This window comes from Eufriesea mexicana, unplaced genomic scaffold, assembly GCF_001483705.2.
Source record: "Eufriesea mexicana isolate 0111107269 unplaced genomic scaffold, ASM148370v2 scaffold124, whole genome shotgun sequence".
NCBI lineage: Eukaryota > Metazoa > Arthropoda > Insecta > Hymenoptera > Apidae > Eufriesea > Eufriesea mexicana.
Window position 1 is genome coordinate 189,128 of NW_016908357.1, and position 21,939 is coordinate 211,066.

At 48.8% G+C, this 21,939-nt stretch overlaps 3 protein-coding genes across 3 annotated transcripts; 1 reads left to right on the top strand and 2 right to left on the bottom strand.

Moving 5' to 3' along the window:
• Positions 1–809: 809 nt before the first annotated feature.
• On the bottom strand, positions 810–4,253 carry LOC108555461 (cationic amino acid transporter 4). Its single transcript, XM_017911102.1, has 9 exons — positions 4,146–4,253; positions 3,776–3,927; positions 3,285–3,533; positions 2,870–3,205; positions 2,543–2,789; positions 2,054–2,447; positions 1,742–1,970; positions 1,520–1,681; positions 810–1,443 (listed from the first exon to the last, which is right to left on the bottom strand). Exons 2-9 carry the CDS (start codon positions 3,915–3,917, stop codon positions 1,262–1,264), a joined length of 1,941 nt encoding a protein of 646 aa, XP_017766591.1. The 5' UTR covers positions 3,918–3,927; positions 4,146–4,253; the 3' UTR covers positions 810–1,261.
• A 665-nt stretch (positions 4,254–4,918) lies between these two features.
• Positions 4,919–8,789, top strand: LOC108555569 (ATP-dependent RNA helicase DDX42). The gene is made up of 10 exons (XM_017911298.1): positions 4,919–4,996; positions 5,568–5,796; positions 5,890–6,162; positions 6,254–6,794; positions 6,881–7,109; positions 7,255–7,529; positions 7,632–7,782; positions 7,882–8,216; positions 8,307–8,435; positions 8,516–8,789. The coding sequence occupies exons 2-10, from the start codon at positions 5,582–5,584 to the stop codon at positions 8,690–8,692; spliced, it is 2,325 nt and encodes a 774-aa protein (XP_017766787.1). The 5' UTR covers positions 4,919–4,996; positions 5,568–5,581; the 3' UTR covers positions 8,693–8,789.
• A 193-nt stretch (positions 8,790–8,982) lies between these two features.
• On the bottom strand, positions 8,983–20,164 carry LOC108555568 (serine/threonine-protein kinase par-1). Its single transcript, XM_017911296.1, has 8 exons — positions 19,595–20,164; positions 19,084–19,519; positions 18,042–18,254; positions 17,828–17,966; positions 14,109–14,235; positions 12,937–12,985; positions 12,676–12,855; positions 8,983–12,600 (listed from the first exon to the last, which is right to left on the bottom strand). Exons 2-8 carry the CDS (start codon positions 19,380–19,382, stop codon positions 9,978–9,980), a joined length of 3,630 nt encoding a protein of 1,209 aa, XP_017766785.1. The 5' UTR covers positions 19,383–19,519; positions 19,595–20,164; the 3' UTR covers positions 8,983–9,977.
• Between the last annotated feature and the right edge of the window lie 1,775 nt (positions 20,165–21,939).

The following is a 21,939-nucleotide window of genomic DNA, read 5'->3' on the forward strand; positions in this document are numbered from 1 at the left end:
ATATATATATATATATGTATATCACTCAATATTTGCTTTAAGTCAAACGTAGATATAAGATATTTCTCATACAACAGATCGTGAATAAATTGGTGGATTAGGAACGATCAATCCTAGAGATGTTTTATACCGTGAAACAAATGGAAAACATCGATTTGATCGTATATATTAGAATTCTATGTTTAATCGATTAAATTATAAATGCACATAAATCATTTTAATATCGAACGAGACTCATCGAACAAGGAAGTCATTCTCGAATGTATATCGATGATCGTACGCAATCCACGTGCTTAGCAAATCCGTGTACAGATAATCTTAAACTTAGTATCCGCCATATAACAGGCGAATCTATTGTCATGCTTTTAGATTCATATATCTTACTATATAAATTAGTCTATCCGTTCCCAAGGTACCATGTACACTGGAATTCGAAGAAGCAAACAATCGTTCTGTATGCCTTTCAAAATCTGGTCTTTAAAAATACATTCTCTCTCTCTCTCTCTCTCTCTCTCTCTCTCTCACATACACTCTCTCTCTTTCTTTCTCCGTCTCTTTTATGTTTCAAACTTTGATCACAACATCGAATTTATAAATATTCCGAATGTGTTATCATATTTCCAGATCAGATGATCGTATCTAGAAATCAAATTACCAAGAATATGATACCATTCCCTCAGACTCGATTGAATTTTACTATTGTACTATATCGTTAGATGAACTTTGTTCCTCGTACATCTGTATAAATACACAACAAAACGTTTCAATGTACATTCGGCATACAATATAATACATTGATTTTCGTGCGGATATAGAAAATTAATATACACATGTAAAATGTAAAAGGACTGTATACATCATAAATTTGTGCGAGACAAAATACGAATAAGACTGAACCATCTTCAACTAAATCCTGATATATAAATCGAGAACAGAGGATCCGACGAAAATGAATCAAGGTACTAATGCAACACGATCTTGCCTACTTTGAAATTCCTCGAATATTTAGTTGTTTAAAATCTTTAAATACAAAGTGTCTCGAAGGGGATACATTTTTAGCATTTTCCAGAGCAAGACTTAGCATTTTACATGACGTTACTGGTATGTACAAAGATTCCTCGACTTTAATTTTTAATTCAAATCGGCACGTATGTAGGAAAACAGTGTGGTCCGATCGTGTAACTTTTCCGCAACGCCTATTTAATATTATTTACTTACATTCAGCGTTGATTGGCATATATTTATACAGTTCTGACGAACTCTAATGTACGAAATCTTCTTCCTTTAAGATCGGAACTTCGTCGCTTTTTCGATTCACCCGCAACGTAGCACCCCATTTCGCACCCCGTCCAGCTTCCGAGGTTGCCATTAAGATCGAGTACGAGTTCGGACTTGCGGCTTCTTTGCTGTAGTGAATCCCGTATAGGAAGTATATCAACATTCCTGCAACAAACGCGCGATTGATAGATCGACGTGCAACGAGATTGATCGAGCGACGAACAGAATCGGCTCTACTTACCGACTACCATCCACATGAGGAATCGCAGCCACGTCAAAGGCGATAAATTGAACATTAGTCCTACGTTGAATAAGATGCTCAAGGCTGGTACCACTGGCACCATAGGTACGCGGAATTTCCCATTAGGAGGACTCTGTTGATGCGCGGAGATAACGAAAAGACCTAGGATCATGCTTGATTAGTCGGATGTACAAATGACGCGTCGAAAAATTGAAAACTTACTTCCGAGCAGCAGTAGAAGAACGTTTGACAGAACGAAATAATCCCACCATGTTGGCGCAAAGTTCGTTTGAGAGATGAGTATAAAGAAGAAACACAAGGAAATGCAACCTGCTATGTACATCATTACGGAACCGGTCACCGCGTCTTCGGGTTTGCAGTTGCCCAAAAAGTTGACCAACCAAACGTATCGCGGCTTAAGTTTACCAGTGCCTTCGCTCAAGTCTAGGAGCTGCAACGTGGGATGGAATATTTATCGTCTCTCTCTCTCTCTCGTTGTTTTATTTTTATCCTACAGATGAAATAACGATTTACCTCGGATTCTGCGGACGTGACGCTGTTCGAGTCGCTGTTGGAATCGGTAGGCGGTGCGACCGACAAACTATTCGGTGTATCAGCGTTCGACGCTGCCGGTGTATTCTTTTCGGGCCGATATCTCAAGATAATTACGCTTGCCGAAACGATGATATAAGCCAAGAAAGTACCGATAGACATAAATTCGAGTAGATGCTGAAGATCGAAGAGCAAGGCGATTAAGCCACTGACAAAGCCGCTGATAGCCAAGTTCAGAACCGGAACTTGAGTGCGTTCGTTAATGTGTCCCAAAAAGCCAAAGAGTAGACCATCGTTTGCCATGGCATACATCGTTCGTGGCAATGAGAACAGGGATCCGAAGAGAGTCGTCGTCATTCCGCACAGAGCCCCGACACTGTTCGAGTATATGCGATTCGCGCGGAAAGATTATTGCAACGAAACTAGTCTCGCTACTATGTTAGGCACGAATTATTCGTACATTCTTCTGACCTTATCACGTATTTGGCCCATGGTACTCCCCTGGACGAGAAAGCCTCGGGAAGAGCTGCCGTGGGATTGATATTCCAATACGGTACGACCAAAGTCAAAGCTGCGCCAACCAACACGTATCCGGTGGTGACGATTGCAATAGAGAATAACGTCGCTCGCGGTATACTGTATCCAGGATCGCGTGCTTCTTCGCTAGAAGTGGCGATAGAATCGAAGCCGACGAAAGCGTAAAGGCACGATGCGGCACCTGTGCGTATAGGATCGAAGGTGTGCCGTAAGTGGACCAAGATTCGTCGCCGATAAATATATAAGCCAAAGAAAAAGTACCTGTCAATACACCGAAAAATCCATACGGCAAGAAGCCTCCATTCTCGTAATTCCAATTGGAAAGTTTCGCGTAAGCAAATCCCAAACCGATCACTAGAGTCATTACACCCAAGTTCACGATGGTGAGTATAGAATTAATCGTTGCGGAACTTTTGACTCCCAATGTTAGCAACATCGCGTAAGCTACACACAATCCGGCGGCTAAAAAGTCTGGAATATTTCCAAGCGGTTCCTCCATGGTGTACCCGTGCATCAATCGCCGGGTGTAATTGCTGATTGATCCTCCTGCCAAAGAATCGACGTACCCGCTCCAGGCTCTAGCCACTGACGCAGCACCTAATTTTGCCGGGCGCAAAAGGTTCGATGAAATTCGCGAGGCGAGAGGAATCGTGATCTAGAGAGAAGATAACTTTACCGGTCATATGCTCTAATATAATGTTCCAGCCGATTACGAAAGCCCAGAATTCACCGACAGTGATGTAGGTGTAAACGTAAGCGCTACCAGCTTTTGGAACGCGTGCTCCGAATTCGGCGTAGCACAGAGCTGCTAACAAGGAAGCTATACCAGCGAGCAGAAAGCTCAAAATCACGCCTGGTCCAGCCTTATCGTGAGCTACCGTTCCTGTTAAAACGTAGATTCCAGCGCCAACCATATGACCAACGCCTGGAAAGACAAACGTAAGTACGTAAGCACGAGCGCATAAAGATCATAAAGTAGCGCGAGAATTCTTTCGTTCCACCGATATTGGACATAAATGTCTTGCTAAGCCGGAACGTTATATTGCGCGTATGCAATTAACATTTTTCCGGTCTGGAAACTACTTTATCGCGCACGGGAATGCGATATCGCGAGAGGTGGTCGTGCACGTCCTTATGACTAAAATAGCACAAAAAGCGATGACTTACCGAGCAGTGTAATATCGAACGTGGAAAGACATCTTTTCATTGGAGTCTCGAGTAAATCGCCTTGAAGCTTTTTCGCGCGATTCATTTTGACACACAAGCCGGACATAACGTGTCCGAGGATCATCCGGCGCACCGACGGCATTTTCTCTTATCTTAAACATATTTCTGTTAGAACCTTTCGAAACCAACTGCAATGCGTTTCGCTAGCGTGTGATCGTCTTTAACGAGCTCGGTACATTCGGTGAATCGAATGTCAAACTGCCGCTGTACCGTAATACCGATAAAGAACACTCGAGAGCGAACATTCGCTTGGCAAACGCATCGCTATTGCGTTAGATCCGGTGGTTTTATTAACCATTTCTCTACTTACATGGAATCGACGATATATTCGTATTCACGATTGTTCGACGTTCGAACGGTAGTGACAAAATCTGAACTGCGACGAACGAGATCACGACAGACGCTGAAATCTCCAGAGAAGTCGCACGGCGCCTCCGTTAACACGCAGGCTCGGATATTCGATCGATTCAGCTGTGATAGAACTATTTATGTCACTCAACCACAAGAGTATGAATGAAAATTTTTCTTTTCTAATTGACATTGTCGCGATGATAACCACGCTTTATGAAAACGTATTCAACGTATGCACGTTTCTTAATTAACATCGGGCAAATTGATTTTCGTTTCCTCCTGTTTTTCTACCATCGATTTATTTATTTACGAAACTTTCTGAATTTAGTTCTACGCAGCGCTACGATTATCGATAGATTACGCCAAGATTATACTAGATCCATTCGTAACGTGTTTCTGCAACGAAACGCAGTTGAAATTTATTGCAATGATATGCGAAAAGATAATGGTAAATAAGGGAATGATACCTAACGTAGACATAATTTATTTCCTAACCATAATTACTACTAGATTGTCGATGAAGGTTCCAAGATAATCGACGTTATTGACACTTTCTTTCATATCATGGAATTTTCAAGTGGCAAAATGAATTGTACTTGTTAAAACAGATGTCTTCCTGTTTGAGTCATTCGTCCCGGAACGGTGCCATTCAAGTGTTGCGGACGTAACCGTAGAATAACGGTGGCTCCGCATGAGGGCAGCACCGTCTGAGTTGTTGCAATATGTACGTACTTTACCGTTCGATAACGAAGTATTCAGAGTCGCATTTTGTTAGATGTGAACTAACTTCTTGAAGGATATTTGTTCAAGGTAGATCAGTTTCTCGTAATCGTCCTAAAATATCGTTCATGCAGTGAAACAGTGCTCGCACGGAAGAGAAACGAATTTCAATGTTTCCCGTTAAATTAGTGGGTTAAAACGGTGTTCTAACCTCTTTCTTTGATTTCGTGCAGATGAAAACAATAAATATCTATCGCTAAGAAGCATTTTTTAATAACTTTGATACAGTGTTATGTCGATATTAACCGATTCATTCGCGCGTTTCTCGTACAATATTTGCTACTGATCTAGATATAAATGAAAAATAACAGAAATTGGCAGACAGTTAGACTTGTTTGTATCTTGATCCAAGGTCGATTGACACTGTATTTCCTTGTGTATTCGTTTAACTGGATGAACAACAAGAATATAACGTAGAAACTGTAAGAAAATGATACATCTTTTATGTGAAAAAGGGAATGGTGCAATAACGATGAACATATTGTAAAGTAGGGCAACAGAGAAACAGCTTGCAACTATGATATTTGTCTGAGCTATGCTACCGTTGTAGTATAACTTGGAGTAGACGAGTGATCGTTAATATATAATCGCATGTTACCAGATAACAAAATAAACATGAGTTATCACCGTGGAGGGGGTAATAAACCAAAAGGCTTTGGGTTTGCCGGCTTTCAAATGACCGGTGCAAAGAAAAGCAGCTCAAACATACCACCACCACCGCCAAATTCTACTCTAAGCAAACAGGGCTATCACACCATGAACTCTATCACTGAAAATGCCTTATCCGCTTGTTGGGGAATGCCAAAAAAGCGTAGCAAAACAGAAGAAGAGTAAGTATATACTTACAGGAAAATTTTAAGAGGAAGAGGAGAGTATAAAAAACAGGAAGGATGAACAGATATAAAGGTAACGAATAAATTTAGATATTTCGAGGACGACGATGATCCTCCACCATTTTCCTTGGAATATATCCCGGCCCCTGGATCTCCTACCTACGATTGGATGAAGAAATCGACACCAAAGGACGACAGCGACAGCGAAGAAGATCCGTTAGATGCGTTTATGGCTGGTATAGACGCGGAAGTGAAACGAAACAATTACGAGGCCCAGCTCGCGGAAGACGAGCGTAAGGAGGAGAAGTCTAAGGGCTTCAGAGCAGACATCGATGGCGAGGACGACGAGGAAAGCTACTACAGGTGAGTAAATTCCGTTAATTTTCATGTCGCGAGGAGAAGAAGTTTGACAGAGAAAAAGGATGGAGAGATATCGGGTTATTGCTTTGATAAGGTATATGGAAGAGAATCCAACCGCCGGTTTGCAGCAAGAGGAGTCTGACCAAGAAATCGAGTACGACGAAGACGGCAATCCTATCGCACCTCCGAAAAAGAAAGAGATCGATCCTTTGCCACCTGTCGATCACAGCGAGATACAATACGAACCTTTCGAGAAAAATTTTTACAACGTTCACGATGAAATTGCTAGTTTAAGTAAACAACAGATCGACGATTTAAGAAAGACTTTGGGCATAAAGGTATCTGGCCCGTCTCCGCCGAATCCGGTTACCAGTTTCGGTCACTTTGGTTTCGATGATGCGTTAATAAAAGCTATTAGAAAAAACGAATACACCCAACCTACCCCTATCCAAGCACAAGCAGTCCCAGCCGCACTCAGCGGCAGGGACATAATAGGTATAGCAAAAACGGGTAGCGGTAAAACAGCAGCTTTTATTTGGCCAATGTTGGTGCACATTATGGATCAGAGAGAATTAAAGGAAGGCGATGGACCTATCGGATTGATTCTTGCACCCACGAGAGAACTGTCGCAACAGGTACTTGTTACGTTAAGATAGCTTAAGGTGTTTTCTATACAGGGGTAGTTTTAGACGAAAGGTCACTGCGTTCGTTGTATTCGTAGATTTACCAAGAAGCAAGAAAGTTTGGGAAAGTATATAATATTCAAGTGTGCTGTTGCTACGGCGGTGGCAGTAAGTGGGAACAGAGTAAAGCATTGGAAGGGGGTGCGGAAATAGTAGTCGCAACACCGGGTAGAATGATAGATTTAGTTAAAATGAAGGCAACGAATTTGACCAGAGTAACGTTTCTAGTATTGGACGAAGCCGATAGAATGTTTGATATGGGTTTCGGTAAGCACATCGCTGTGGTATAATTTAATAATAACGAAACAGGGATAAACACGTTTTCTTCATCGATCGTATCCGGTTGTCGAGGAACTTTAGTTTCTATTAATAATACTTTTACTTTGCTTGTTACCGCTCTGTTTGATTTCAGAGCCACAAGTGCGTTCTATATGTAACCATGTAAGGCCAGACAGGCAAACGTTGTTGTTCAGCGCAACTTTCAAAAAGAGGGTAGAAAAGCTTGCCAGGGACGTTCTAACTGATCCTGTTAGGATAGTCCAAGGGGACGTCGGCGAAGCGAATGCCGATGTCACGCAACACGTGATAGTCTTCAATAATAATCCAACCGGGAAATGGACTTGGTTGTTGCAAAATTTGGTTGAGTTTTTAAGCGCTGGTAGTTTATTGATCTTCGTAACTAAAAAGGTCAGCGGTCGTGTTAGCGCATCGGTTCAATAAGATACGAAAGATGTCGAATGCATATTTATCAACTATTTTTCGTTTCTTCCTTTCTCTCTTGTACCGTAGCTGAACGCGGAGGAACTCGCAAACAATCTCAAGTTGAAAGAATTCGATGTTCTGCTATTGCACGGTGATATGGATCAAATAGAAAGAAACAAAGTAATAACGGCTTTTAAAAAGAAGGAAGTCAGTACTTTGGTTGCTACTGACGTTGCTGGTAAAAAGTTATTTTTTTAGCTGTTGCTTTAAGCCGAGTGTCGAGCGAACTGACTGCTACTTAACTTCCTTTTAATAACACGCTTTAATTTTCTCGTAGCCCGAGGTTTGGACATTCCACATATCAGAACGGTCGTAAATTATGACGTTGCGCGAGACATCGATACTCACACGCACAGAATAGGTAGAACGGGTCGTGCAGGGGAAAAGGGAACAGCGTATACGCTTGTAACGGAAAAGGACAAGGAATTCGCTGGTCATCTAGTCCGAAATCTGGAGGGTGCGAATCAAGAGGTACCAAAGAGTCTCATGGATCTAGCGATGCAAAGCGCTTGGTTCCGAAAGTCAAGGTTCAAAGGTGGAAAGGGGAAGAGTTTAAACGTTGGAGGTGCTGGACTTGGATTTAGGGGTCGACCAGAAGCTTCGTCGACTTCGGTATCGATTATTTAAAATTTCCTCGGTTCTCTTTTATCGGATTTCCTTTCTCGGTACAGTAGTTTTCAATTATTTCGTTCTATCGTTTAGAGTTGCGGTTCGTCGTCGCAAGGATCGAAGGATATAAGCGAAGTCGTTAAGAAGTTTGAGAGACATGGACCGGGTAGCGATCGTTTATCGGCGATGAAGGCAGCGTTCCGTAGCCAATACAATTCTCAGGTAGGTCTTTGGTTCCGGCGGCGATATTTTGGGTAAGATGGGTAAATTTGGAATAACGTACGCGTGGAATTGGTTTACAGTTTCGAGCATCGTCGGATCACACGTGGGAACAAACTATAACGCGGCCTTCGGTGATAATGCCTCCACCGCCACCTGTACCCCCGAAACCGAATACGGAGCAATCAAAATCTCAGGATTCACGAGCCTCGAACACCGGCGGAGAGAGGAAGAGAGTGAGAAAGAGTCGATGGGAATAAACAGTGGTGAACGGAAAGCTACGATTATTTTGTGTATATTAATATTATTATCGCTGATAATATGCGAGCCAGCGACGATGCCGAATTGTTTTTATATTACGATAAGATTTAATTTTACCAAGTTTTTGTTCAGTTGAAATCTCTTCTTTCACCTTCATATGCGCGATTTGGGGGGAAAAGACTGGACGCCGTCCCAATTACGTCCCGATTACGTCCCGATTACGTCCCGATTACGTCCCGATTACGTTCCAAGACAATGGATCAAGGAATTGGCGTCCAAAGCGTGTATATCAGCAAGATTTCTCGCGGGAATCGATAGATCGCCTCGTTAAAATATCGGTGAGAATACTACGCTTTTCTTAAGATCGATAACGCGTGATACTTAACGGCAAGGAGTCTTTATTGAGATATCTTCGATACAAAATTAAACGAATCGTTTAAAAATCTAAATGACATAGGCTACTAGATCGGCTTTAATAACATGCTAAATACTACGATATAATTGAGTTATCATTTTCGGCGTACCAATTGAGTCGTGATTGCCACTACTTAAACGAGCTTCGATAGGTAACAGAGCATTAATAGAGTTATACAAAATTGTATCGTGAAAAGATAATCTCTCTCTCTCGTGAGTGAGCAATTTTTTTTTCTTTTTTTTTTTTTTTTGAACGCATGACTCTCGCGTTCCTCGTAATAACGTAAGTTAAGCTCTGAGTTTTCTGTTACTTAATTCCTGTTTAATCTGAATTTAAAGTCGATACCATCGACGTTTGCTGTCCTGTCGATTCGATGAGCACCATTTTTCGGTTGGAATTAGCTGCTTCGTTTTCTCGGTACCCACGTGTCTACCGATACTGCGCACTTCGCGAAAAAAGTAGTTCTCGAAGATCGCTCGATATGGAGATTAAGTCAAGGATAAGGCTATGACGATCAATCACGTTCGATCGCCTTGTTTGACCACGCGACGCCCAGATGGGATGTTAATGACAGGTTACCGTTTTGCCGTTCGACTATTTGATGACACACGCTTGCAGATTATATTTATCCGCCACTTTGGTCCACGGTTACGGTTCTCGTCGCCACGGTGTCGTTTCACAGAGAATCGCGAACGACTCGTCGAGGATAGTAATCGCGAATCGCTCGTCCGATTTCTGGTCGAGCGAAGAAAAGAATTGGCGAAAAGAGAAATTTGAACCGTTCGGTTTACCCTTTTCCGGGCTGAGTCAGCGCGATGTCGAGAAAGGCCAAGTTCTAGAATCAGTCTTCGTGCAAGTGAAGTCTACTTCTATGGATTGATGTATTGAGGCATGGCAGGACTGCTTTTTCTTCTAATTTTGCCATTCTGTTGCGAACCGTTCAACTGACCGACCACAGGCTTTTTGTTCGCGTCGCTGTTCTTGCTGAATTTTTCCATCGCTCTGCTGTAAGAACCCGTGCAAACTCTGCCCCAAAGTCTTTTGTCCTCTGCGCATTGTTTATTCCTTCCCTCGCTCGAAGTTCTCTGAATCTCGTTTCTCCTTTGCACCTTGTTGGTCTCTTCCTTTTCCAAGGATACGTTCGATCCCACTGCACCGCGTTGAACATCTTCCCAGCAAGCGTTCGCATCGGAATGCACGCTGGATGGTGTCGGGCAGCTGCTTTCGCTAGACAAAGAGGAGGATCTCACGAAAGAGGTCGGTACAACGAGTTTCATCTTGTGATCCTCTTCCTTGGGAGTCGCGGTCAAAGGTGGCTCGCTTCGAGCCCGACTGCTCGATCGGCTCTCACCCTCGTTCTTGTCGTTCAGATTGTCGTTCAACATTATTTTCGTAATGGACGTCCTCTTTCTCAAATTTTCCAAATTTTCCTTCGGCGTATTTTGAAAACTGTCCACCCTTTGCAAAATGTCCTTTAAATTTATATTGACACACTCGGTGTCGTACGTCGGTTTCGATCGATCCGCCTTTTGCATCTTTGGGTTCGATTTGCCGTTCGCGAATATGGAAGTCGCCTTCTTAGTCGAGTCCTGAGAGTCGTCTTTGATATGGCACGTGACTTCGGGATAGATATAATTTGGCAGTCTTTCCTTCTGGCGAATAGCAGTCGCGATTATCGAACGATCGGGATTATTCAACGTTCTTTGAGATTTTTCACCGGTTACTGCCTCCGTTACGTTCGACCTGGCTCCCTTGACGCACTGCTTGTACTTTTCGTCTATCGTGGTATCGACGTCGTCTTGAGTCGTAGCTTTCTCGAAAATCGCGTCTCCGTTGATTTCGATCGTCGGTGGATTCGGCCATCGTTCCGAACACGACTCCACTCGCCATTTATCCTTTCGTTCCTCCGAATCGACGTCGTTGTCTTCGTCCTCGTCTTCGTTGCCCGAATCGTTGAAGTTCTTCAAGATTCCCTCGTCTTTCTCGTTCTTCTTTCTCAGTTCTTCCCAATTCTTTCGAGGCTTGTAACTCGTTTTCCGCCTGACGATCTTGCTTTCGCTGATGTCGATGTCCGGTATGAACAGTCTCAAAGCTTTTGTCCCGGTCGGAAAGGTAACCTCGTTCACTCTCTTCTCGGTCATAATCGCTTCCAGACTCGTCCTCGAGGCGACCTCCTGATGCTTGTTAAACGCGGACACGAGCTGCGCGACCGTGTACTTTGGTTCTTCGTTTTCAGATTCGGTCGATCGATCCTCCTTGTCGTCCGACGTTGCAGAATTGTTGGAACGACTCGAAGCGTCGGAATGTTGCCGTTGACACGCTCGTTTCCCGGCTACGAGATTCGATTCGTTATCGCGATTATTTATCGGCGTTTCGTCCGAGTCCTCGGTCAACGTGTCCGATTCGATCGATTTCAACGAATCCAAATTTTCCTCCGACTCGAAAGCTCGTCCCGTCGACGTTTCCAGATCTTTCGCTTCTTCTTCTTCTTCTTCTTCTTCTTCCTCCTCCTCCTCCTCCTCTTCTTCCTCCTCCTGCAAGTGTATCTCGGACGATCGATCGTCAAGCTCGTTCGCGATTTTCGACTCCGTCGCTGTCGCTGTTTTGGAAACGTCTTTGTCCTCGTCATCCGGATGCTTGGTCGTTTGGATGAAAGTCGAGATGTCGTCGCAAGACCGACGATCCACGATGTTACACGTGGCAAGGACCGATGCGTCCGATGCATTGGACGCGTGTATTTCGGCACCTAGCCGTTTGAAAATCGGTATCATATCCTCGGTTTTGGCTCGTTGATAGCTCTTCCTTCTTCGTTTAAGGCACTCGAGGCTTCTGTATATGTCCAAAACCCCTTGAGACTTGGACAACGATCTCAGGCCGTACAATTTCTCGCGCGATTTGCTAATTACAGGATTTATCGTCATTCGCGGTTGTTGCAACGAAGCCGAGGTTGCCGAAGAATTTTCATTGAGCAAACACGCCTGAGACTGAATTCGATTTAGGCTTCGTATTCTAGAAAGAAGTCCTCGGCTGAGACCGTGATCCAGGTTCGCTTGCGATCGACTCTGCGCTCGACTGAGCAAGCCTTGGGTCTGTTCTTTGTTGAGCAAGTAGCTCTGGCTAGCGCAGCTGAGATTCGTCCTGGAAGAGTTCAAGCTCGTTCGAGAATCGGCTGGACTTGGAAAATCTTCGCTACCCTCGAGACTAAATCGGCTTCCGGTGAGACGGTGACTCAGGCACATCTCGCTTTGACTCAGCAAACAGTCTTGCAAACTTTGATCGGAATGATTCGACTCTTGAACGTCGCACGATAGATTCGCTTGACTGCTCGCCTGGCTCAAAAGCGCCGCTCTTCTTAGATTCTCTCGACCGACAACCCGTTCCAGGAGAACCTCTCTCGATTTCGACAGGTATCTTCTGAGATGAGGCGACGCTTGCGTAGGTGCGCCGCGTAGCCAATCGTGACGCAGGCATTGTTTCGCGGTCATTCGTGCGCTGAAACATACGCGAAATATCCGTTTGTTTTTCTTCTTTACGAGACGCGTGCTCGCGGATAATTTTATAGCTCACCTCGGGTCCAGCACCAAAAGCTTCGCGACGAAATCTTTCGCCTGCGCCGAGATGTCGCCGAACAGTTCTTCGGGGAAATCAACTTCGCCCAGGGATATGTTTTGAAACGTTTCTTGATCGGTTTCACCGCCGAAAGGAGAGAATCCCGTTAAAAGCACGTACGTCGTTACGCCCACGGACCTTGAATAATCGCAACGTTGCTCCAACTATTTCATCTCGATAGGATTAAACGCGTAATTGTATTCTATTTCGTTTACTTACCACATATCGGCGGCCAACGTGATGGGTTCGTAGTGGAGAATTTCGGGCGCTGAAACGAAGAAAAATCATCGAACGCGTTCGTCGAATTCGTTATATCACCGACGACGTCACGTCTTTATTTACGAACGAAAATCGATTCAAAATTCGTGGGCGTCGATCGAATTTTTATACCTCTCTCATGGATAGGTCGCGACGATCCTCCTCTCTCTCCTCTCTCTCTCTCTCTCTCTCTCTCTCGTTGATTTGGAGAAACGTCGAGACCGATTAAGATATTCAACTGTTACGCGCACACTCCGTTGTTGGACGAATCGATACGATCGACGGAGGGATAATGGCGCGTGTCGATTATACGTATCGTCAACCATGCGGCCTACGACCAAGGACCTCTCCGCGCGGAATAAGCTTCGTTACGCGACGCGTTTCGAGAGAAACGTAACGACGCCGGGGACAAAGAGAAGGATTCATCGATCGCGCGGTCGCTCGAAATTATCGTTCCGGAGGAGAAATCGTATCGGAGACTCGATAATCGACAACGACCCTCGACGAAACTCGATTTAAATCCGATCGAGCGTAAATCGCAGGATCAATCAAAATTTACGATACCGATCTGGGACTGGGAATCGCGCGCGCTTCGTAAAAGCGAACGAGGCGACGATTCGTTGGCCGATCGATCGAACAGGATTCCGATAATTCCTCCTTCTCGATCACGCGCGGAGACGTCAATGCCGATTACCGATGAATGGCTGAAACGTCGAGATTTAAAACGCCGACTGCAATTACCCGTCGCGTTTCCGTACGCGTACACCGCGCGGTTCACCGATCCCGCACTCCCGCTCGCGTTTATCAAAACTCCACATCGACAGCTTCGATGACAACGCGATCGCGCAATCAGGCTAACGTGTCAATTAATATCGATTATGTTCGCGATCTTGCTCGGACCAGGTAGATCGTCAATTAGCGAGGCAAGATATCGATTGGTGGCAATTAACAGGGAACGACCGAGGAAAGTGCCGACACGCCTGTTTACCTGTCCGTTCGCGGCAAATTCGCGGCAAATTCGCGGTAATCTCGCGATACAAAGTAACGACGCGTCGGGTAGCAAAAACCCGGCTAATTTATATTATTTTTCGACGGACGGAAAAGAACGATCCGGGCGAAGAACGACCGCTTACCCACGTAATCCGGTGTTCCGAGGATCTCTCGAACCTCTGTCCCCTCTAATATCACTCTCGAGATCTCGAAGTCGCACAGCTTCACCTCGCATTCCGGAAAGCTGCCCATCATTACCAAATTTTGCGGCTGAAACGTGAAAGGAAGAGAAAAAAAACATGGACCATGAGTCGGTGAGATTGAACGTTGCGTAGAAATGGTGATCGGCAAGTTTACGCGGAACCCGTGACACCTGTGCGAAGCGCCGATAATACGGCGATCGATCGTTGGATCGATCGGTCGATCGATTGGAGCGCGCGATGATTCACGATTATCTCGTTCCAGGTATCTCGTGCTCCGCGCCAAGGAAGAAATCACCTATGCCCGTTCACGTTCTTCCGTCACGCGTTTTGCGAATCCTCCATGACGTATACGTATTCGCGATCCATGCGAACGAGGCTGTCGTCGAGTCACGGGTAAACGCGATTATTTTCTTTCCTTTTTCATCGCCGTGATATTTTCTACGAATCGGCGCGTACCGACGCGAACGAGGGTCGGAAAGGAAGAGGAGAAAGGCGCGGTAAAGAAGGAAATCGAAGGGAAATGGAGACAGGATTGGCAAAGAGCGGCGCGCGTGCGCGACTGCGAACAGAGCGCGTGGTTCGTGATTCGCGCTTCATCGAGAAGTACATCGCGATCATTTACATAAACACGGTAGATGCTGTTACGATAAATTCGAGCGCGCACGGGGAATAGAATGGAATATTAAGTTTCCCGGCGAACAAGCGCGATCGAGGAACGAGGATCGAGGCTGCGATCTCCGGCGCGTAACCGTTCGCTGCAACGCGAACGCGATTTTTTTTCGTTTCAGCGGAGAGGAGGACGAAGCATACGCGGTTTATTTGCACGACGAGAGTCGCATAAGAATGCAACCTATATTCGCGATCGAGCGTCGCCTCGCGAAGCCTAGATTTCCCAACGGCCGGTTCTTCGCGTTTCCTTATACACGTCACCCGTTGCGAGTTCCCAGCCTAACAAGTACACGCAGTCGGATCGCGATCGTAACGCTGCAGACCCACGCCCGTTCCTCGCACCGCTCTCGAATCACCGCTTAACGAGTGATCTACGAAATACGCGATTGCGTAAACGGTTCGCGCGGAGACGACGCGACGCGACGCGACGCACCGCGCGTATCGATCCAGAGAGAGAATCTTCCTGGCTTTGAAACGTCCAGGTCCTTGGAGATGTGACTCGCCGGCGTGGGCGAATCTGAATATTCAAAGTATCTCTCGATAGTCTCGGCACGCGGCTAATAAATAATGACAAAAGACGTAAAAATAATTCTCGGGCCGGCGCGAGATGCGCAATTCCGCGAGCGTGGTCGAGCGTGGCCGAGCCGGAGCGCTACGAATCCCCGAACGCTCGTGTCTCTCCCGTTGATCCACCTCTGTCTCTCTCTCTCTCTCTCTCTCTCTCTCTTATTTCGGACAAACGTATCGGCCAATACCCACGCGATCGAATCTCGCCACGCTGCCCAAACGACTTTCGTCGGCGTGGGCCGCCGAGCGTATTCCTTTTCGACGCGTCGAAAATCCGTCTCTTTGCCGTGATGTTTACGCGCCGCGGCGCAAAGTCCAGTTCCGCGCGCGTCCAGTATTTTCCCTTTTCGACGCGTGGTCGAAACGAGTCGGCGACGCGTCCAATGAAATTTCCACTCTGCCTCTGGGCCCCGACCAACGCCACGCGAGACACCCAGAGGTGCTCCAGTTACGGCCAACAGGTTGGCTCGCTCGCATCTACGGCCACGCGAACAGACTCTAGCGATTCATCTGGCTGGAACCGTCGCGGTTGATCCGGTTGATCCGGGAACGCGATTGTTCCTTTACGTGGCCAGGGAACGCGTGGGAGCTGCTTCTCGAAAATCCACCGATTCCTGTCCCCTTTCATCTCCGTTTCCTATCGTCTGGACGTAACCAGCTGCCTAGACCAGAGCCGCGCGAGATCCCTCGCTTTCTCTTTCGCGCGAATTTCGCGCGAGTTATCAACGCGAGTTGCTCCAGTTATGGCGGTCGGACATAGGTATCGAGCGTTCGACGAGATAGGAACCAGGTGTGATTCACCGACGAAGTCAGGGCGTGGTCGCTGCTCCACCGCCAGGAGCGTGGGGTCTCGCCGCGTTCCGTTTTTCGCTGGTCGCGAACCAGCCGGGGAGCACGGTCGTGCGAGCTAGTGGCGATTCAGCGTTTGCTCCGGCCGAGACGATACGATCGCGTTGATTCGGCGGTATTCGGCGGTGAATACAAAGAAACGCCGCTGGCTCGCATCGCGCACGGTCCGCCAGCATGGCAGGCCAGTATCTGGCGCGTTCCTCTCCCTTTGATACGCGCCCCGCTATATCCAAATACGGCGGTCGAGCGTTTATGGAGCGCGGGAATAACGCGGGTTCGAGCATCCTCTCTCGATCCGTGGCAGCCCGCGAGAATCGTGAATCGCGCGCCATCACCGACGCGCTCGAGAATTTGCACTGGTCAAGGTTGCTCATTGCCGCGTCGCGGCGCGCCGTCCGTTTCTTCGTCTCGGCTAAACTCGCGAAAAGCTTAAACGGATCGAGTTTTCGTCGCGAGCGCAATTTACGAGAACGAGTCGGAGCGGAGCGCGAAGATAATCGAGTTGGTAACGCGACAGGCGAGTAAATAACGCAAAGAGAATGTCCGAGGCGAAATACCGGCGTCGTCGCGGCGCGATTTACGTCGCGGATAAAAGTCGGCACGCGCGCTCGGCATCGGACTGGCGTGTGGAGCATAAACCGTATCGGGTAAACGCCTTGGTCGAGGATGTTGTTCCACGGGCAAAGGCTCGTCGACCTTTCGCGAATTTTTCCGCGAGGATAACGAGGAGGAATCTTTTTTTATCCGCGCAGAGGCGAAAAGAGGAATCTCGGACGACCCCGAATCGCGGCCCGCGACCGATATCCACGCGATTCCTTCGCGGAGGAAAAGCAGAGTCGTAAAAATCGAGGAGGTTGGCGGATTCGACGTCTTCGAACTCTTAATTACGCCGACGCGATACTTGGTCGAGCGTGGCAGTTTGGCGTAAAAAGGCCGGGAACGGAGTTCGCGAGACCGGTCGTGGTTGTCGGCCGCGCGCTGCTCGCGTCCGCGAGCCGAGAATACAAGGCACGGGCTTTATTCGACGACACGCGGCGGTCTGTCGCCGAGTACGCACCGTCCTCTTGTCTTTTTACTTTGTTCTCCATCGAGCGTTCGCGCTAAAAGGCATTCGCGTTTCCGCGATCGCCGGAATAAGAGGTGGCCGGGTGTATCGAAAGGACGCGATAAATTGGTCGGGAAGGAGCTGGAACAGGGCCGAGTCGCGCGTCGGGCTTTCGTTTCCAGTCGTGTCCGAGTTCCAGCGACTTTTTTCCTCGCGTTACGCCTCTCTCCGCTCGCCGCTCGCCGCTCCATGCGCCAGCGATGAGCTTCGACGGGCAGTCTCGCGCGGCGCGTATCTCTCCCTTTTGTCCGGGGCTCGGGAGACTCGAGAGGTTTTCATTTCGATTCCGTCTTACGCTTGACGCGACGCGAAGCTTTGGGAAAATCGGGCGGAGAGAAGGAAATGGTCGGAACCCATTTATCGGGTGACGCGACGACGACGCCCGTCGAGAACAACGGAGTCGGTTCCGGGATCCGGATATACGAGAAGCGTGACAAGTTCGTTTCGACCTTTTATGGGTCGAACTTACCTTGATGTCCAAATGGGCGATATTTCTCTGGTGGAGGTAGGCGAGTCCTTCTACTAGCTGCCTCACGAAGTGTACCACGTCACCTTCGAGGGGCACCAAATCGCCGTCGATGAGCGTCTGTAGATCGCCTCCGGGAGCGCTGAAAAGTTCAAAGTTCGATTCGTTACGGTCACGCGTCGCGCAACGTTCCTTCAGCCACGGTCTCTCTACTCACTATTCCATCACGAGGATGATCTCCTTTGGCGTCTCGTAGACGTCGTGCAGTCGAACGACGCGTGGCGATTGCGAGCAGAGCGACAGCAATGCGATCTCGTGTCTCAGCTCGGCGCTGCAGTCCGCGTTGAATCGACTCCTCGACGAGTACTTGGCGGCGTAGAGGATCCCGGTCGCCCGGGATCTGCACCGATAAACTCTCGCCCATTGTCCGCTGCGAAACGATCAACGTCGCGATCGGTTAGTAATCGATCGTTCGGCTCTCGCGGCGTATCGACGAACGCGGTACGAGACGAAATTTCGTTGACCGTCAGTCGCGGGTATTTTTACGATCGTCTCGAAGAATTCCGAGCGTCTCTGTTCGACAAGGTCGACGCCGCGGCGCCTCGCAAGGTCCCCGCGTAAACGCGTCTTTGCCTGCGCGGTATCGCGCGTCGACGTCTTCGTCGGCTTGAACCGACGCGCTCTCCCGTTTCTCGAAACTTCCATTCGATCCTCCGCGTCCGCTTCCGTTTCCAACGACCCGCCCTGCCCCCTGCCCCGTACGCCGCTGCGGCGATTCCTACGGCGTAAATTTTCCTCGAGAGAGTATCCCGGAAGAGTCGAGCGGCCCGTAAATTTCCAGGGAGAAAGTAGACGCCCTTGCGCGGTGATCGTCGAATCGCCTCCTTCCCTCGACATCGCAATTTCACCGACGTCCTTTGCTCGGGCCACGGATAAGCGCGACAGTCGTAACGAGCATCCGATAGCGGGTGCAATTAACTTTAATCGGTTTCGATTCGAACGCACCGGCCTATACCGGACCGACCGGAACCTCGATTTTCCAGACCCCTCTCGCCACCCTCGGCCCAGTGGCATTCAAGGCCCGCGTCTAAAAGTAATTACGCGCCAGGTGTGCGTCTCGGTTGCTCGCGATACGTACGTTCTACGAATTCTCGAATACGATCCGGAAATCTTTGCCGAGTTACCGCGGAATATTTCGCGGATAATCGACGCGATAGCGAAACGCGTTCCGGACGCGAGATGGACGGGCGTCTTCTTACTTCGCGAACGGCTTCGGGTCTATCTCGTAGTGCTCCGCGATGGGTCCCGTCTTCACTACTCTGGCCAGTTGCGCCTCCTGCACCAGCACCAACCCCTCCTTCACGTGTTTCTCGCTCCACTGCACCCTGCACCGTCCTCTGCATCGCTCCTCGTTCCCGGTCCTGTCGCCTCCGCGTTTCGCTTTCGCGTTCGCGCACTTTCCCGACGACGCTTGCAAGTTTCGACGTTGCGGCCGCGGCGACGTCTTCCTCGCTGACGACATCGTCGGTGACTGATGATGGTTCGGCTGATAAATCATGTTATCCGAGTTTCCCCTCGTTGCCTCGCGAAACTCGTTCAACGAGCGCGATCGAGCATAACGATAGACGGCCGTTCCTGGAGTAGGGCAGGTGTGATCGCGAACGACGCTCGGACCGAGTGCCAGGGCATCGAGCGCTGGAACAACAAATCGAACCGCGTTAGAAAATCGCTTCTTTCGCCATCATCCGCCTATACGTATATATCTTTTACCTGTGCTCGATTTCCCGCGACAACCCAGAGAGCGAGAGAGAGAGAGATGGAGGGAGAGAGATAGAGGAAGAAACGGGCTGCTCCAACTTTCGATTTCGATTTCGATTTCGACTTCGATTTCGGTGTCGGATGCACGGCAGACAAGGAGCTGGTTAGAGTCGGAGAACTGGCGTAGAAACTGGCGAATACGCGGAATCAAAGGTTCACCGAGCCGGCAGAGGCATCGCTGGTGAAGAGAACGGCGTTGGACGACGTTCGCGACGATGTTCGCATCTCGAGGCGAGCGACAGGGACCCCGCGCGGTTCCTGCGAGTGATCGCGCGAGCTTGACGGTCGAGCGCCGCGAATGAAACTGGCCACGAGTCGGCGAGAGACCACGACGACGAGCTTCGGCTTCGTTTGCTGCTCGATTCTCTTTTCTTTCTTCCCGCGGAGTCGCTGGACCATAGACTACTATCGTTTCTTCTCGTTCCCTCTTTCCTTCGAACCGTCCTCCTTGGTCGCTCGTCTCCAGCCTCCCGCCTCGCGCGCCTTCCTCGACCTCCCTGCCGCTCCTGCCTCGCCAGCCTCTCCAGTCACCGAACTCCGTCTCGCGAACCTCTCTTGTCCCTCCTCCTCCGTCACCTCCTCCACCTCCTTCTCCTCTTTCCCAGCGCGGACACGAGAGCGCGGTTGTCGTTGTTGCTGTTGCTGCCGTTGGCTGCTGCTGCTGCTGCTGCTGCTGCTGATGCTGATGCTGCTGCTGCTGCTGCTTTTAGTGCTGTTTACGCTGCAACGCTGCTGGTGTACACCGTCTCTGACGTAGGTGGTATCCAGTCGAGGCACGCGATCGCGCAGCGTAGATGCCCGCCAGCCGGTGCATTATGCATGTGCATAAGTTGCGCTTTCAGGGAAGGAGAAAAAAAGAAGAAAAATTCTAGCGATCCGAGTTCGCTTCCTTCCTAGGTTCTGTTGTTCTCTCGGGATAGGACCCGAGCGTGTACCCCGTGTGACCGCCGTCTGCCGTTGACCACCACCGCGAGAAGCTGGTTCCTGGAGGAAAACACACCTGTGCCCCGCACGATGCGCCGACGATTCACGATCCAAGGACCGTGGATCTCTGGCTCGCGAACCACGCGTCGACATTCGGCCGTTTAGCCGAGGAGAGCTCGCAGTCACGGTAGTGAAACGAGATACGAGCACGATTGTAAAAGCGTTAATATGTTAATGAACGCGTGGGGGTCTTACCTTCGAGATTTCCATGTCCGATTACATCGCTTCTCGGAAACGAGTCGTCGCGTCGAGGTGTCGATCTCGATTCCAACCGAGTACGAAGCTGCGCGTGCTCCGTCATATTTCTTACGGTACGGCGCCGTTGCGCATTGTCTTCCATTCTCACCGACTTTTCTTTTTTCCTCTTTTCGCCAATGCGATCGCGCTAGATTCCAGCTACGAAACGTTTCAATCGCTCCGAACGCGGACAACTTCCTCGTCGGGACTTCTTTTTAACGTCGTACACGGAAGATAAGGATTCCGCGTTCGCTTGTCCGCTCTCCGTTATGGATCGGCGGGGGAAAAAAAAAGAAACCGGCAAGGATGCTCGATCCGGCGAAGAAAGGATTCGCAAAGGTCTTTCCTGGTCGAGTCTCTTCTCTAAGGAGAAATCGATTAACGAGCCCCGCGTACGAAACGGTCCAAGGAAGCCGCTGGTTCTCGCTTTGTCTCTCCTTTCCACCGATCGCTGCACCGACGCCGATTACGCGCCGCGACACGCGCGAATCACCGGTACGCGGAACCTCGCGTGTCCTACTCGGTATTAGCGATCCAGAGGAAAACGTACGTGCGATTATCCACGAGAGCGCGAGACTGGTGACAAGCAATTAGTACCGACAATTAGCGGCGACGTGTTCGGTGCCGATCGTGCCAAGGATAATTGCTCGCTTATCCGCCGCTCGTCTACTTTCAATGACGAATTCGCAAGTACTTTTTTGCGGCTCCCCGTGACGTTCACCTTCGACGCGAGGAAGAAAATGTTCCCTCGCGCGCCACGACTCGTCTTTCGCCTGTCTTTCCTCCTCGCGCGTCTCTTTCGTCGCTCCGATCATTCGTTGTAGCGTTTTCGGTCTCGCGGCGCGATCGACCGTCAACGATCTAGGAAAGACGAAAGGTTGGATGTGAAAGGAGAATCGGAGAATCGGCGACAAGGATCGACGATCTCGCGGAAAAGTGCCATTTACGGGGTAAAGCGGTGTAGAAGCGCGAGTGCGAAACCGAGGTCGTGCCTCTTCTCTCGAAATCGATTATCCGACGACGGTTGAACGTCGTCCGGACCGTAACGCGACGTCACCGTCGTGCTTAATGATCTC

What these genes read in the sequence shown, in the direction of transcription:
- LOC108555461 (XM_017911102.1), bottom strand. Translation starts at nt 3,917, where the DNA reads ATGCCGTCGGTGCGCCGGATGATCCTCGGACACGTTATGTCCGGCTTG. An exon ending in ATTTTTCGGTGTATTGACAG is followed by an intron (nt 2,790 to 2,869) that starts GTACTTTTTCTT and finishes CTATACGCACAG; the next exon opens with GTGCCGCATCGTGCCTTTAC. An exon ending in TCACGTCCGCAGAATCCGAG is followed by an intron (nt 1,971 to 2,053) that starts GTAAATCGTTAT and finishes CCCACGTTGCAG; the next exon opens with CTCCTAGACTTGAGCGAAGG.
- LOC108555569 (XM_017911298.1), top strand. Translation starts at nt 5,582, where the DNA reads ATGAGTTATCACCGTGGAGGGGGTAATAAACCAAAAGGCTTTGGGTTT. An exon ending in GACGAGGAAAGCTACTACAG is followed by an intron (nt 6,163 to 6,253) that starts GTGAGTAAATTC and finishes TGCTTTGATAAG; the next exon opens with GTATATGGAAGAGAATCCAA. An exon ending in GGTTGCTACTGACGTTGCTG is followed by an intron (nt 7,783 to 7,881) that starts GTAAAAAGTTAT and finishes ATTTTCTCGTAG; the next exon opens with CCCGAGGTTTGGACATTCCA.
- LOC108555568 (XM_017911296.1), bottom strand. Translation starts at nt 19,382, where the DNA reads ATGATTTATCAGCCGAACCATCATCAGTCACCGACGATGTCGTCAGCG. An exon ending in GACCCGAAGCCGTTCGCGAA is followed by an intron (nt 18,255 to 19,083) that starts GTAAGAAGACGC and finishes ATCGTTTCGCAG; the next exon opens with CGGACAATGGGCGAGAGTTT. An exon ending in ATCATCCTCGTGATGGAATA is followed by an intron (nt 17,967 to 18,041) that starts GTGAGTAGAGAG and finishes TGAACTTTTCAG; the next exon opens with CGCTCCCGGAGGCGATCTAC.